At 44.7% G+C, this 15,783-nt stretch overlaps 1 protein-coding gene across 1 annotated transcript in view; it reads left to right on the top strand.

Annotated features, from left to right (window-relative positions):
* The window catches only part of LOC117368554 (vomeronasal type-2 receptor 26-like), a gene marked incomplete at its 3' end in the record, with an annotated part of 55,082 nt that overhangs the window by 18,763 nt on the left and 20,536 nt on the right, over positions 1-15,783 (top strand). Inside the window, exon 3 of the mRNA XM_033962286.1 lies at positions 8,006-8,794. Coding sequence (XP_033818177.1) covers positions 8,006-8,794 — 789 coding nt within the window. The remainder of the gene's footprint in view (positions 1-8,005; positions 8,795-15,783) is intronic.

Genomic DNA, 15,783 nt, shown 5'->3' with positions numbered 1-15,783 from the left:
GGTATCCACTCCATTGGTACCTATGGACTCTTCCATGCCCATTCTCTCGGCACCGCATCTCCATTCCCATACCGAGCCAGTCGCCTTAACGACGACGGATCCTCCTCGGGACCGAGCAGGACACCGGTCTTCCCATGACCCGGACCGGCACCGGTCTTCCCAAGACCCGGACCGGCACCGTTCTTCCCGGGATCGGGACAGACACAGGTCTACATCGCCAGGAAATGTCTCGGTACGCTCAGGCAAGTCTTTGTCTAAGACTCACCATGCCGACCCGTCCACTCCGGTCTCTCGACACGCAACCACCGATGTCAGAGACCCGGACCTATGGGAAGAATCCCCCCCCGGTACCGAGGAGGATGCATCGTCGTCGGACGAAGAGCCTTCCGCACCCGAGACCACTTCCAAACCTGAACAATCTTCCTTCTCTAAATTTCTCAGGGAGTTGTCAGGGGCTTTGTCTTTGCCATTGGAATCTGACTCCAAAAAGTCACAAGCTTTCCTGGAGGCTCTGGATTTCGATCAACCTCCCAAGGAGTTCCTAAAGTTACCTGTTCACGATATCCTACGGGAAACTTTTTATAAAAATTGGGAGAACCCGCTAACTGTCCCTGGGGCCCCCCGTAAATTGGACAGTCTCTATAGGGTCATACCAATCCCAGGTTTTGATAAACCCCAACTGCCCCACGAGTCTCTCCTGGTAGAATCCACCTTGAAAAAGACTCAGGGCACCAGTGTGTATGCCTCCACCCCTCCTGGCAGAGAAGGAAAAACTATGGACAAATTTGGCAAACGGCTCTACCAAAATGCCATGCTTGCCAATAGGGCAAACAACTACTCCTTCCATTTTTCCTTCTACCTGAAACATCTGGTAATGCAACTCTCCTCCATGCAAAAATACATGCCGGAGCACAAGGTCCCTCTTTTCCAGCAGCACATCTCCAGCCTGCTTCAACTGAGGAAGTTCATGGTGCGCTCTGTCTATGACTCCTTTGAGCTCTCCTCCCGTGCATCTGCCATCGCTGTGGCTATGCGCCGCCTGGCCTGGCTCAGGGTCTCTGATCTAGACGTCAACCATCAGGACCGTCTAGCCAACGCCCCATGTCTGGGAGATGAACTATTCGGAGAGTCCCTGGATACCACCACTCAGAAGCTCTCCGCCCATGAGACCAGATGGGATACTCTCATTAAACCAAAGAAAAAGACTCCTCCTGCTCGTCCTTATAGACCGCAGACATCATATCAACGCAGGTTCTCTGCCAGACCGCTCAACCCACCTGCACAGCAACCTAGGCGGGCCCGCCAGCACCAACACACCCAGGCTCGTGCCCAGCCTAATCAACCTACCAAGCCTCTTCCTCCTGCCAAACCTTCTCAGCCCTTTTGACTCCTCTCTCCAGGGCTTAGCCAGTCTTCCACCCTCATTGCCTCTTCCTCAGCCAATCGGAGGCAGGCTCCACATTTTCTTCAGCCGTTGGGAGGTCATCACATCGGACCAGTGGGTCCTCAACATCATCCGCCACGGCTACTCCCTCAACTTCCAGACTCTTCCGCCAGACAATCCTCCCGTCGAGTCTGCTTCTCTCTCAACTCAACCCCCCCTCCTCCTGAGGGAGGTTCAATCCCTCCTCCTTCTCAATGCCATCGAAGAAGTACCTCCAGATCAAAGGGGTCAGGGATTCTACTCCCGCTACTTCCTGGTACCCAAAAAGACAGGAGACCTTCGTCCCATTCTCGATCTCAGGGACCTCAACAAGTGTCTAGTCAAGGAGAAGTTCAGAATGCTCTCCCTTGCCACGCTTTACCCTCATCTCTCTCACAACGACTGGCTATGTTCCCTGGACCTCAAAGAGGCCTACACTCACATACCAATCAATCCAACTTCACGTCGCTACCTGCGATTCCAGGTGCACCATCGCCATTATCAGTACAAGGTGCTACCTTTTGGCCTCGCTTCATCACCCAGGGTGTTCACCAAATGCCTCATTGTGGCGGCGGCCTTCCTCAGGTCTCACAACCTCCAAGTGTTTCCCTACTTGGACGATTGGTTAGTGAAAGCTCCTACGTCTCCTCTTGTGCTACAAGCCACTCAACATACCATCTCTCTTCTCCATCTACTGGGGTTCGAGATCAACTACCCCAAGTCGCATCTGCTTCCCACACAGCGCCTTCAGTTCATCGGAGCAGTTCTCGATACCACACTAATGAGGGCATTCCTCCCCTCCGATCGTCGACGGACTCTGCTCCACCTCTGTCATCAAGTGCTCCTTCATCACACCATCCCAGCTCGACAGATGATGGTCCTCCTGGGACACATGGCATCAACGGTGCATGTGCTTCCCTTAGCACGACTCCACCTCAGGACACCTCAATGGACTCTGGCCGACCAGTGGTCACAGACCTCGAATCTTCTTTCTCATCCCATCTCTGTGACATCATCTCTTCAGCGATCTCTACAATGGTGGTTGAACTCCTCAAATCTTTCCAGGGGCCTTCTGTTGCATCTGCCCCCACATTCCATGATCATCACCACGGATGCCTCCCCTTATGCATGGGGAGCTCACCTGGGAGACCTACGCACCCAGGGTCTTTGGACCCCACAGGAGCGTCGACATCACATCAATTTTCTAGAACTACGAGCCATGTTCTATGCTCTCAAGGCCTTCCAGCACCTTCTTTGTCCTCAGGTTCTGCTCCTGTGCACGGACAACCAAGTCGCCATGTACTACATAAACAAACAGGGCGGCACAGGATCTCGCCTCCTTTGTCAGGAGGCTCTTCGTATTTGGACCTGGGCCACGGCCCGCAGTCTCTTCCTCAAGGCGGTCTATATCCAGGGCGAACAGAACTCCCTGGCCGACAATCTCAGCCGCATCCTTCAACCTCACGAGTGGACTTTAGATCCTCCCACGCTCCACTCCATCTTTGCTCGCTGGGGCACTCCGCAAGTGGACTTATTCGCAGCTCCTCACAACCATCAGCTGCCCCAGTTCTGCTCCAGACTCTTCTCTCCTCGCCGTCTGGCCCCGGATGCATTCCTACTCGACTGGACGGATCGGTTCCTCTATGCCTTTCCTCCACTACCTCTGATGTTGCGGACTTTATTCGAACTCCTCAGGGACAGAGCCACCATGATCCTCATAGCCCCCCGGTGGCCTCGTCAACACTGGTTCTCCCTCCTGCTTCAACTCAGCTCCAGGGAGCCCATTCCTCTACCTGTGTTTCCTACTCTACTTACACAGCAGCATCAGTCTCTACTACATCCCAATCTGTCTTCACTCCACCTGACAGCTTGGTTTCTCTCGGGCTGACCTCTCCAGGAAATCTGTCTCAGCCTGTTCGTCTCGTTTTAGACGCCTCCAGGAAACCAGCCACCCTTCAATGCTACCATCAGAAGTGGACCAGGTTCTCCTCTTGGTGTCTCCGGCATCATCACAATCCCACCTCCTTAGCGGTGGAACCTGTTCTGGACTACTTGCTCTCCCTGTCCAACGCAGGCCTCAAGTCTACCTCAATCAGAGTCCATCTCAGTGCCATCACGGCTTTTCATGAACCTGTCCTAGGAAAACCCCTCACGGCTCACCCTCTGGTTTCCCGATTCATGAGGGGTCTCTTCAACATCAAACCACCTCTACAACCTCCTCCGGTCGTCTGGGACCTGAATGTGGTTTTGTCTGCCCTCATGAAACCTCCTTTTGAGCCTCTTGCCACAACTTCGCTCAAATTTCTAACCTGGAAGGTGCTTTTCCTCATTGCCATCACCTCTGCCAGGAGGGTCAGTGAGCTTCATGCACTGGTAGCTGATCCACCGTTCACTATCTTTCATCATGACAAGGTGGTTCTGCGTACCCATCCAAAGTTCCTCCCCAAGGTGGTCTCGGCCTTTCACCTTAACCAATCCATAGTGTTGCCTGTTTTCTTCCCGAAACCCCATTCCCACCCCGGGGAACAGGCACTGCACACTCTTGACTGCAAGCGTGCCCTGGCTTACTATCTTGATCGTACAAGGGCTCACCGCTTGTCCCCTCAGCTCTTCCTGACCTTTGACCCGAATCGTTTGGGTCGACCGGTCTCTAAACGAACACTATCCAACTGGCTTGCAGCTTGCATCGCGTTCTGTTATGCTCGGGCCGGTCTGTCACTGGACGGTGCTGTCACGGCCCACAGAGTGAGAGCTATGGCCGCTTCTGTTGCTTTCCTCCGTTCCACACCCATTGAGGAGATCTGCAAAGCGGCCACCTGGTCCTCAGTTCACACATTCACTACTCACTACTGTCTGGATGTTTTCTCCAGACGGGATGGGCTCTTCGGCCAATCTGTACTTCAGAATTTATTTTCCTAATGGCCAACCATCCCTCCTCCCTCTTTGTTAGCTTGGAGGTCACCCATGCGTAAAGAATATGCTGCCTGCTTGTCCTGGGATAAAGCACAGTTACTTACCGTAACAGGTGTTATCCAGGGACAGCAGGCAGATATTCTTACGTCCCACCCTCCTCCCCGGGTTGGCTTCTTAGCTGGCTTATACTAACTGGGGACCACGCACTCCTCCGTCGGGCGGGAAGGCACTCGCGCACGCGCGGTGCGGCCAACTAGAACTTTCTAGTAAAAAGGTCCGTACCGAGGGCTCCGTCGGTGACGTCACCCATGCGTAAAGAATATCTGCCTGCTGTCCCTGGATAACACCTGTTACGGTAAGTAACTGTGCTTTACATGATATTACAAAGCATAACCTTATGTTATATTACAACGCATAACCTTATGTTACATTACATAATATTACAAAGCATAATCTTATGTTACCAAAAAATCGTCTGTTCCTAGGTTGTTATATCTGATTTTACGGTATTTGGGGAAACTGTGTTTCTAGATATGAATTGGCTTTTCGCCCGATGCAACTAGATTAGATGTTGCCTATGGGGACGAAATTGCAGTTGGTTGTGAGTTGCAGGAGGTTATGAAGGGAGAGAAGATGATGGTAGATTATAATATTGGGATGTGTTTTTTGAATAGTATGGTTTTTATATCTTTTCGAAACGCTTTGTAGTCCGTAGTTGTGGTCAGCAGCTTGGATATGATGGGGTCAATTTTCGCGGCCTGTGTAGCAAGTAGGTTGTCATATAGCTTTTTGCGTTTTGTGCCTTTGAGTGAGGGGTAGGTGAATGGGGTCTGGGTTCTCCTTACTCTAGTTGAGAGGTTTCGGGTTAGGCGGCTGTTTAGGTAGAGAGGTGCTGTTCCGTTTAGTGCTTTGAATAATAGACAGTATAGTTTGAATTGAGTTCTTGCTTGTATCGGTAGCCAGTGTGAGTCGAGATAGGCATTAGTGATGTGATCGTATTTTCCTAGCGAGTAGATAAGTCTGAGTGCTGTGTTCTGTACTGTCTGTTTCTATCATGTCCCCCCTTTCCCTGCGCTCTTCGAGAGAATATAAGCGCAGCCTGCTCAAACGTTCTTCAAATGGGAGATTTTTAGTCCTGAGACCATCCTCGTGGCCATTCGCTGAATCGACTCCATTCTCTTCACATCCTTCAAGTGGGCATCTGATATAGCCTTGGTTCTGAAGAAGCAAAAAAACTGGAAACAAATTTCCACAAGTGGAAAACAAAACCAAAAAAGCAGGGGCAAGTCTTCAAACATCCAACCATGGAAATACAAAGATGTCTAAGCAAAATCTGATTGCTTCAAATCAAACTTTATTGTCATGAATCAAAGGAACGCAACATGGTCCATGTTTCAGCTCTTATGAGCCTGCCTGAGGGTTCAGAAAAAATATCATTGTTGCCAAAAACTTCAAACAAGAATGAGGAGAAAAGTTGCTTGCCTATGATCAGCATGAAAATATGTGATTTATTTTTCTCAGATCCTACAGAAATTTCTCTGAATTCAAAAGTGAGAGGGAGAGTGTTGGCTCATTGTTAACCACTGAGAAGTTTCTGTAGGATCCCAGAGAAAGAAATCACTGATTTTTGTGCTGGTTATAGTCAAGCAAATTTTAAGAAATGCAACAGGAATATGAAAAGAAAAAAATATGAAACATTTTGATCCTCTTTTACAAAGGCGCGCTAAGCGTTTCAGCGTGGACTTAGCACTCGCTAAATCGACACATGCGCTAACCACTAACACGTCCATAGGATAACATGCATGCGTTCGGCGCTAATATTTAGCACGTGCTAAAAAGCTTATTTTTTTAATTTAGTTTTTATTTATTCAATTTTTCTATACCGTTCTCCCAGGGGAGTTCAGAACGGTTTACATAAATTTATTCAGGTACTCAAGCATTTTTCCCTGTCTGTCCCGGCGGGCTCACAATCTACCTAATGTACCTGGGGCAATGGGGGGATTAAGTGACTTGCCAAGGGTCACAAGGAGCAGCGTGGGTTTGAACCCACAACCCCAGGGTGCTGAGGCTGTAGCTTTAACCACTGCGACACACACTCCCCTATGTGCGTATGTGCACAATCCCCTTTGATTCTGCAGTCTGTCCCTGCAGTACAACTTTTCTGATACTATATTCCAGTGGCTTTGGCATTCAGTGCTATTTTTTTTTTTTTCCTCCGCTCCATAGTTCTCAGCCCAACTAAGAAGAAAATGACGTGGATATGGTTCAATCAATGATCGGAAACAATGTCAAAACGGAGAATTTCGTTTCTGCAAATTGGCACTTAACGAAATAAGATAACGCTCTTTTCAGATACAGTGGCAAAAGAACGCTCAGAATTTAGGAAGTTGTTGATTGGGCTAAGAACTTTTCAGCACCCCCTCGTATGTAATAAAAGTGAGCCAAGTATAGGACAATCAAGCTATTGTGATATCACTGATGAGGTCGGCTCTTATTGGTGGAATGAGGCATTATGACATCACAGTATCAGCTCTGGTTACCAGAGACTGAAACGCTTCACAATTCCAGGGAGTGCTGAAAAGTTCTCAGCCCAGCCAAGAAGAGAATGACGTGGATATGGTTGAATCAATGATCTGAAACAAGGTCAAAACATAAAATTTCGTTTCTGCAAATTGACGCTTAACGAAATACGATAACACTCTTTTCAGATACAGTGGCAAAAGAACGCTCGGAATTTAGGAAGTTGGTTGATTGGGCTGAGAACTTTTCAGCACCCCCTCCTATGTAATAAAAGTAAGCCAAGTATAGGACAATCAAGCCATTGTGACATCACTGATCAGGTCAGCTCTTATTGGTGGAATGATGCATTATGACATCACAATCACAGCTCTGGTTACCAGAGACTAAAACTCTTCACACTACCAGGGGACGCTGAAAAGTTCTCAGCCCAACTAAGAAGAAAATGACGTGATCAATGATCTCAAACAAGGTCAAAATATAGAATTTCGTTTCTGCAAATTGACGCTTAACGAAATACGATAACGCTCTTTTCAGCAACAGTGGCAAAAGAACGCTCAGAATTTAGGAAGTTGGTTGATTGGGCTGAGAACTTTTCAGCACCCCGTGGTATGTAATAAAAGTGAGCCAAGTATAGGACAATCAAGCCATTGTGATATCACTGATGAGGTCGGCTCTTATTGGTGGAATGAGGCATTATGACATCACAGAATCAGCTCTGGTTATCAGAGACTGAAATGCTTCACACTTCCAGGGGGTGCTGAAACGTTCTCAGCCCAGCCAAGAAGAGAATGACGTGGATATGGTTCAATCAATGATCGGAAACAATGTCAAAACGGAGAATTTCGTTTCTGCAAATTGGCACTTAACGAAATAAGATAACGCTCTTTTCAGATACAGTGGCAAAAGAACGCTCCGAATTTAGGAAGTTGGTTGGTTGGGCTAAGAACTTTTCAGGACGCTTCATAGTACAATTATGGTCCAAATATGACATAAAATAACATAAAAAGTCACTTTTTTACTGCAATACCATTAAGTTCTATGCGGTTTACAAAAGAAAAAAATGGATAAAGTAGATGGAATACTTCAATTACCAAATGTGATCTTTCCATAGCAATGATGGTGGCAAATTCTCTCATTTATTCTTAACAGATGAGTTACCTCTCTGGGAATCTTGTCATGAGTGATACAGTTAGGTTTCCTTATTTTTACCGGACTGTCCCCACTGAACTGCACCTCTGTGCTGGGATACTCAGGCTATTGAAGCATTTTGACTGGACCTGGGTTGGTATCATTGCATCTGATGATGAAAACAGCAAGATGGCTGTTCAGATCCTGAAAGAAGGGATTGAGAAGGTTGGAGGCTGCACTGAATTCGTAAAAACTTTCACACCCTCCAGTTCAATCCTCCATCAAAATATGGGCAATATATCCAAGATCATCCAGACATCTTCAACAAAAGTGATTATTTTGTATTGCAATGCAGATTACATAGAGATTATAAAATACACATCCATTTGGGACCCACCTGGAAAAGTCTGGATCATCGCAGCTGAATGGGAATTTGTCTTACCTTCACACTCTGGTGATAGAAAAAGCACTTTTGCTTTCGCCGTTGCAAAGAAGAGCATTCCAAACTTTCACAGATTTGTCCGTGAGGTGAATCCTGCCGTGTTCCCAAATGATTCATTCTTAGAGATGTGGTGGAAGGACCTGTGTAATGACCAGTGCCCCAAGAGCATCCAAAGATCCTGCAGCAATAATGAAACATCTGCCTACCTCTTACATTGTGACGTCATCAACTCTGGGAACAGTTATAACATCTACAATGCTGTGTATGCCCTGGCACACGCACTGCATGGCATGGTCATGACTAGTCCTGGATATACCACCATACGCAGAGGAGAAAGTGAGAGAATTTGGGAGTTTTTCCCATGGAAGGTAATATCCTTTGTCAGAGGAATGCTATTTTCAGAAACAAGTGCATGCTTATCATTGCACAATCTGAAAGGGAAGCAGAATGCCAGGAAGTCTATGTGGTTACAGAGAAACTTCCTGTGTTACCCTCAGAGATGTGCACCTAATTGCAAAGATAAAAGTAGATATAAAACATATATAAAAAATTATGGGGGTAGTATTTGTCTCACAGCTGTCAGGTTCTTTTTTTTTAATACTGACTGTTAAGAACATAAGAATAGCCTTACTAGGTCAGACAAATGGTCCATCAAGCCCAGTAGCCCATTCTCATGGTGGCCAATCTAGATCCCTAGTACCTGGTCAAAACCCAAAGAGCAGCAACATTGCATGCTACCGATCCAAGGCAAGCAGTAGCTTCTCCCATGTCTTTCTCAATAACAGACTAGAGACTTTTCCTCCAGTTGTGTCTGAACTAGATATGACTATTCATTGATAGGCCTAATCTGGTACTTAATATCCATAAGGAAAGCACAAAAAAACCTGCAGAGGCGATGTACTTGATGACAAGTCTTTATCGGAATAAATCACCGTTGTATCAATGTGGTGCTAACCAAGCGTTTCAGCGAGTAGACGATCTTGGTTAGACATTCCAGGACTTCTACCTGTTTCGTATTTTACATGTTATTGTGGTTTGCCCATACAAATATTGGACTCCTGAGGAAGAAGTGTTTGTTGAAACATGGACCCTGTTGGGTCCTGGTCATGTCATCCTATAGTTGGCATCACACCTATACAACGGTGATTTAGTCCAATATAGACTTGTCATCATTTAATATCCATAAGAACATAAGAGTTGCCATTCTGGGACAGACCAAAAGTCAATCAAGCCCAGTATCCTGTTTCCAACAGTGGCCAACACAGGTGTCAAGTACCTGGCAATATCCCAAAAAGTACAACTGATTTTATGCTTCTTATCCTAGAAATAAGCAGTGCATTTTTCAAGTCCATCTTAATAATGGCTTATGGACTTTAAGGAAATGATCCAACCCCTTTTAAAACCCTGCTGAGCTAACTGATTTCACCACTTTCTTTTGTAATGAATTATAGAGTTTAATTACTTGTTGTATGAAGAAATATTTTCTCTGGCTTGTTTTAAATTCATTGCTACTAGTTCTAGTATTCTTAGAAAGAGTAAACCAAGTGATTTTGTTCAGGTGAAGGCTGAATAACTGAACTGTGGAGCAGAAGACATTTCCCAGAATGAGTACCTTCTCTCAAAATGGAGGCAGGTTCCCAGTCTGCAATTTCAAATAAGTCAGACACAAAGGCTGCATAATAATCAGCTGTGATGGAAGAGTGGGATTTGGGTGTGATTGTATGTGATGATCGTAAGGTGACCAAACAGGTTGAAAAGGTGACGGCGAAAGCTAGAAGGGTGCTAGGTTGCATATAGAGAGGTATGGCTAGTAGGAAAAAGGAGGTATTGATGCCCCTGTATAAAACTTTGGTGAGACCTCATTTAGAATATTGTGTACAATTCTGGAGGCTGCACCTTCAAAAAGATATAAAAAGGATGGAGTCAGTTCAGAGGAAGGCTACTAAAATGGTATGTGGTCTTCATCTTAAGACGTATGGGGACAGACTTAAAGATCTCACTCTGTATACTTTGGAGGAAAGGCGGGAGAGGGGAGATATGATAGAGACGTTTAAATACCTACGTGATGTAAATGCGCATGAGTCGGGTCTCTTTCATTTGAAAGGAAACTCTGCAATGAGAGAGCATAGGATGAAGTTAAGAGGTGATGGTCTCTGTAGTAATCTGAGGAAATACTTTTTTACAGAAAGGGTGGTAGATACGTGGAACAGTCTCCCGGAAGAGGTGGTGGAGACAGAGACTGTGTCTGAATTCAAGAGGGCCTGGGATAAGCACGTGGGATCTCTCAGAGAGAGAAATAGATAATGGTTACTGCGGATGGACAGCTCTATGACCTCACAATGCAGGTGCACAGAGCCTTAGCCTATAGGAAGAGGAGATGCAAATGTTAAGAGCCTCAGCCAATAGGGAGAGGGGAAATATAATAAGAGACGTTCAAATACCTACGCAATGTAAATGCGCATGACTCGAGTCTCTTTCATTTGAAAGGAAACTCTGCAATGAGAGGGCATAGGATTAAGTGAAGAGGTGATAGGCTCCGGAGTAATCTGAGGAAATACTTTTTTACAGAGTGGGTGGTAGATGGGTGGAACGGTCTCCCGGAAGAGGTGGCGGAGACAGAGACTGTGTCTGACTTCAAAAGGGCCTGAGATAGGCATGTGGGATCTCTCAGAGAGAGGAAGAGATAATGGTTACTGCAGATGGGCAGCTCTATGACCTCACAATGCAGGTGTAAAGAGCCTTAGCCTATAGGATGAGGAGATGTAAATGTTAAGAGCCTTAGCCAATAGGGAGAGGAGGAGATAGTGGATGCGGATGAGAGACTGGATGGGCCATTTGGCCTTTATCTGCCGTCATGTTTCTATGTTTCTAGATATTCAGGTTTATTAATTAAAGATGGTAATTGATTCAGCATTTATGTCTGGGGAGAGAAATATGCCCTCAGACCTTCTGACTTTCTATCCAAAGGAGAGCTCTAAAGTTTAAACATCTGAACCCTCTCAAGCATTTTCATGTCCTTCTTTAGGTACGGCGACCAATATTGGACATAATATTCCAGATGCGGGCGCACCATCGCGCGATACAGCGGCATGATGACTTCCTTCATTCTGGTTGTAATACCCTTCTTGATAATACCCAACATTCTGTTTTCTCTCTTTGAGGCTGACGCGCATTGTGCCGTTGACTTCATTGTTGTGTCCACCAGCACACCCAAGTCTTTTTCAAGGTTACTTCCCTCTAGTACTAATCCCCCCATTTGGTAGCTGAACATTGTATTCTTCTTTCCTATATGCATGACCTTGCATTTCCCCACATTGAAGTTCGTCTGCCATTTATTCGCCCACTCTTCCAGTTTGTTCAGGTCCCTTTGTAGGTCCTCACATTTTTCCACAGTTCTAACCCTGTTCTACAGTTTTACACAGTTCTACAGAGTTTAGTGTCATCCGCAAATTTTATAACTTCACACTTCATCCCCGTTTCCAGGTCATTTATAAATACGTTGAACAGCAGCGGTCCGAGTACTGACCCCTGCGGAACTCCGCTCTTGACCCTCATCCAGTCCGAGTAGTGGCCCTTCACTCCAACCCTTTGCTTCCTGCTTGCCAACCAGTGCTCAACCCATCTGTGCACGTCCCCTTCCACCCCGTGGTTTCACAGCTTCTTAAGTAGCCGCTCATGGGGCACCTTGTCAAAGGCTTTTTGGAAGTCGAGATAAATGATGTCTACGGGTTCCCCTTGGTCCATCTGGCTGCTTACCCCTTCAAAGAAGTGCAGCAAGTTTGTTTGGCACGATCTTCCTTTGCAGAAGCCATGTTGGCTTGCTTTCATTAGCCCATTTATGTCAATGTGCTCATAGATGCTGTCCTTTATCAGTGCTTCTACCATCTTGCCCGGAACCGATGTCAGACTTACCGGCCTGTAGTTTCCCGGGTCTCCTCTCGATCCCTTTTTAAAGATAGGTGTAACATTTGCTATCCTCCAGTCCTCCGGGATCTCACCAGTTTTCAAGGATAGGTTGCAAACTCGTTGGAGTATTTCCGCTATTTTGTTCCTTAGTTCTTTTAGTACCCTTGGTGGATCCCGTCCGGGCCTGGTGATTTGTCACTTTTCAATCTATCTATCTGTTGGAGGACATCCTCATGGCTCACCTTTATTGTCGACAGTTTATTTTCTTGGTCCCATTGAAGATCTCTTCGGGTTCTGGTACACTGGATGTATCCTCGCTTGTGAAGACTGACGAGAAGAATTTATTTAACTTATCAGCTACCTCTTTTTCTTTTTTTATCACTCCCTTTCTGTCTCCATCATCCAACGGTCCTACTTCCTTCCTCGCTGGTTGCTTCCCTTTAACGTATTTGAAGAATGATTTGAAATTTTTTGTCTCCCTGACCAGTCTTTCTTCATAATCCCTTTTCGCTCTCCTAACCACTCTATGACATTCTTTTTGGCAGTTTCTGTGTGCCTTCCAGTTTTCCCCGGTTTGGTCCTTTATCCATTTCCTATCGCATTCTTCATTGGTTATCCAAACCAGGTCTTTCGTTCTGGGGATGTGCATAAGCTGTGTTTCTTGCACTGTGTCCTTGAATAGGGACCAGGCTTGCTCCACAGTCTCTGTTTTCCGTGAGCTATTTCGGAGCTTTTTTCTCACCATTGCTCTCATAGCATCATAGTTCCCTTTCTTGAAGTTGAGCGTTGTCACTGTGGTTCTCTTCCCTTTTGATGTTCCTACTTCTAGTTTGTACTGTATCATGTTGTGATCGCTGTTTCCTAGTGGTCCTACTACTTCAACTTTCTTTGCAGGTCCCCCTAGCCCATTGAGGATTAGGTCGAGAGTGGCATTCCCCCTCGTTGGTTCCTTGATGAGCTGTTACATAAAGCAGTCCCTCATAGCCTCTAAGAATTCTGTTTCCCTCACACAGTTCCAATACTCCAGTCTAATCCCCTATTACCAGCATATTTCTGTTTTTGCATTCCCGCCTCAATTCTGCTGTCAGTTCTTTGTCGTTTGCTTCCGTTTGTCCAGGCAGTTGGTAGTACAGTCCCAATTTTATATCAAAACCATTTCTTCCTGGTAATTTGATCCATAACGATTCCAATCCTTCCGCCTTTGTTTCCATATCTACTCTGGTCGATTGAATGGTGTCCTTTATATATAGTGCCATTCCTCCACCCTTCTTGTGAGTTCTGTCTCTTCTATAGAGTTTGTACCCTGGCAGTACTATATCCCATTTGTTTTCCTCGTTCCACCATGTTTCTGTGATTCCAATGATGTCTAGGTCCTCTTTTTTGGCTGTGACTTCTAGTTCTCCCATTTTGGTCTTTAGGCTCCTCGCATTTGCGTACAAGCAATTTAAGTCCTGGTCCTTTCTTTTCCCTGCTGGTTTTCCTTGTGGTTTACTCCTCTTACCATCCCCTTTTTGATCTGCTAGACCCTGATTTCTGTTCCTTTCTTCCTTTTTTTTTGGCGCATCTTTTTCTTCCTCAACCCGATTTCTCAATTTCTCCTGTTCTTCTAGCTCTTCCTGTTTGCCCTTCTTATTATTTGCCATTATTTTTTGATTAGGTATCCATTGTGTTCACCCCATGCTGTTTTGAACTCTGTCACCATTCCAGGCATCAACTCCGCTCTCTGTAAAGACTTTCCTAACATTACTCTTGAGTCTACCACCCCTCAGCCTCAAATTATGCCCTCTGATTTTACCATTTTCCTTTCTCTGGAAAAGATTTTGTTCTATGTTAACGTCTTTCAAGTATTTGAACATCTGAATCATATCTGCCCTGTTCTTCCTTTCCTCTAGGGTATATATGTTCAGGGCTTCCAGTCTCTCCACATACATATTTTGGTGCAAACCTCCAACCATTTTCATCGCCTTTCTCTGTTCACGTATGTCTAATTTATTAACAAGCAATCATCTTTTATTTCCTCCCTTAACTTTAACTACTTGTATTCTGTAATTTAAATATTCCATTGCTTGATATTCATTCCTTATCTGAAATAATGCTCTTCTCTGCACATTCACTTTACAGTATAATGATCTTTACACATTAAGCCCAGAAGATAGCAGTAATTCACTTTTTCTAATTACACTATCCTTTTGACTCAACGGTCAGCTTCTACTTCTTTTTCATATGTCTGCTTATCATTTTGGAACCTGCACTTCCACCTGTCCCGTTTCTCTGTTTCCCCTACACAACAGCTGCTTAACATTGGATCTAATTTCCACTTTCCAAATACTCATTATAAACCAACCTTTCAATTTCTTAACACATGCTTGAGTGTAGTTTGAAAAACAGATTAAATATAATTTTTTTAATTATGCTGTCTCATACACCTTTTTACAATCTCATCTCTTGTACCCAATTTAAAATATTTATGAACTATAACTATTTGGAAAAAGATCAACTCAGAGTTTTTCTGGTCCAATCTACTAAAAGTACTACCTTGCATATTTTCTGATAAGCTGTCAGAAAATCTATGGAAAGACTGGAAGGGATTATCAGAAAGTACCTTTCAAGCTCTCTCCCCTTTAGCAACCAAATTAGTGAGTTATGCACGGAAGGCGCCCTGGTTTTCATCTTATAGAGAATTAAAACAGAAGTGTAGAAGATGGAACGGAAGTGGAAAAAAGCTAATTCAGAATCTGACAAGAAGATTTGGAGAGTTAACATCAAGAAATATAATTTAGAAATTAGAATTGCAAGAAAAATTACTTTGGGGTTAGGATAGCTAGTTCAGATAATCAAATTAATACCCTTTTTAAGCTCTGGTGTTCATTAACCTTAGTGAGCACAAATTCAAAACAAAACTGTATTCCAACTGCAGAGGAGTTAGCAAAATTTTTTAATAGTAAAATTACACTCATTAGAGATACATTTCCAGTTGTAAACCCTGACAACTTCCTTTTAATCCCCAATAGGCCGATGGTAATTCCAGTGGATCATTTTTGGAACACCTTTGATCCAGTCTCAGAAACTTATGTTTCATAATTATGTAAAAAGTTGAAAAAATACAGTTGTAAATTGGACCCATTTTCTTCTTATCTTTTTGGGGATATTCCTTTACAAGCTATTATATGACTGACCACTATTAAATCATTTTCTTGAAAATGGTTACTTTTTGTTGAGAATTGGGGAACATAACTTTGACACCGTTATTGAAAAGCGTCAATCTGGATCCTAACAGTTCCCTCTCATTATCGTCTAATCACAAATATACCCCTTTTGACAAAAATGATGGGGTCAATTATTTCTAGCCAACTTTCCAACTACTTGGAGAAATTTTCTATTTTGTTATCATTTCACCATGGGTTTAGACCAAATTTTAGTACGGAGACTCTCTTATTATCTTTTTTTCCAC

The sequence above is a fragment of the Geotrypetes seraphini genome, chromosome 10 (assembly GCF_902459505.1).
Source record: "Geotrypetes seraphini chromosome 10, aGeoSer1.1, whole genome shotgun sequence".
Taxonomy (NCBI): domain Eukaryota; kingdom Metazoa; phylum Chordata; class Amphibia; order Gymnophiona; family Dermophiidae; genus Geotrypetes; species Geotrypetes seraphini.
The sequence above is the reverse complement of the archived record's forward strand: the minus strand, read 5'-3'. Positions and strand labels throughout refer to the sequence as shown.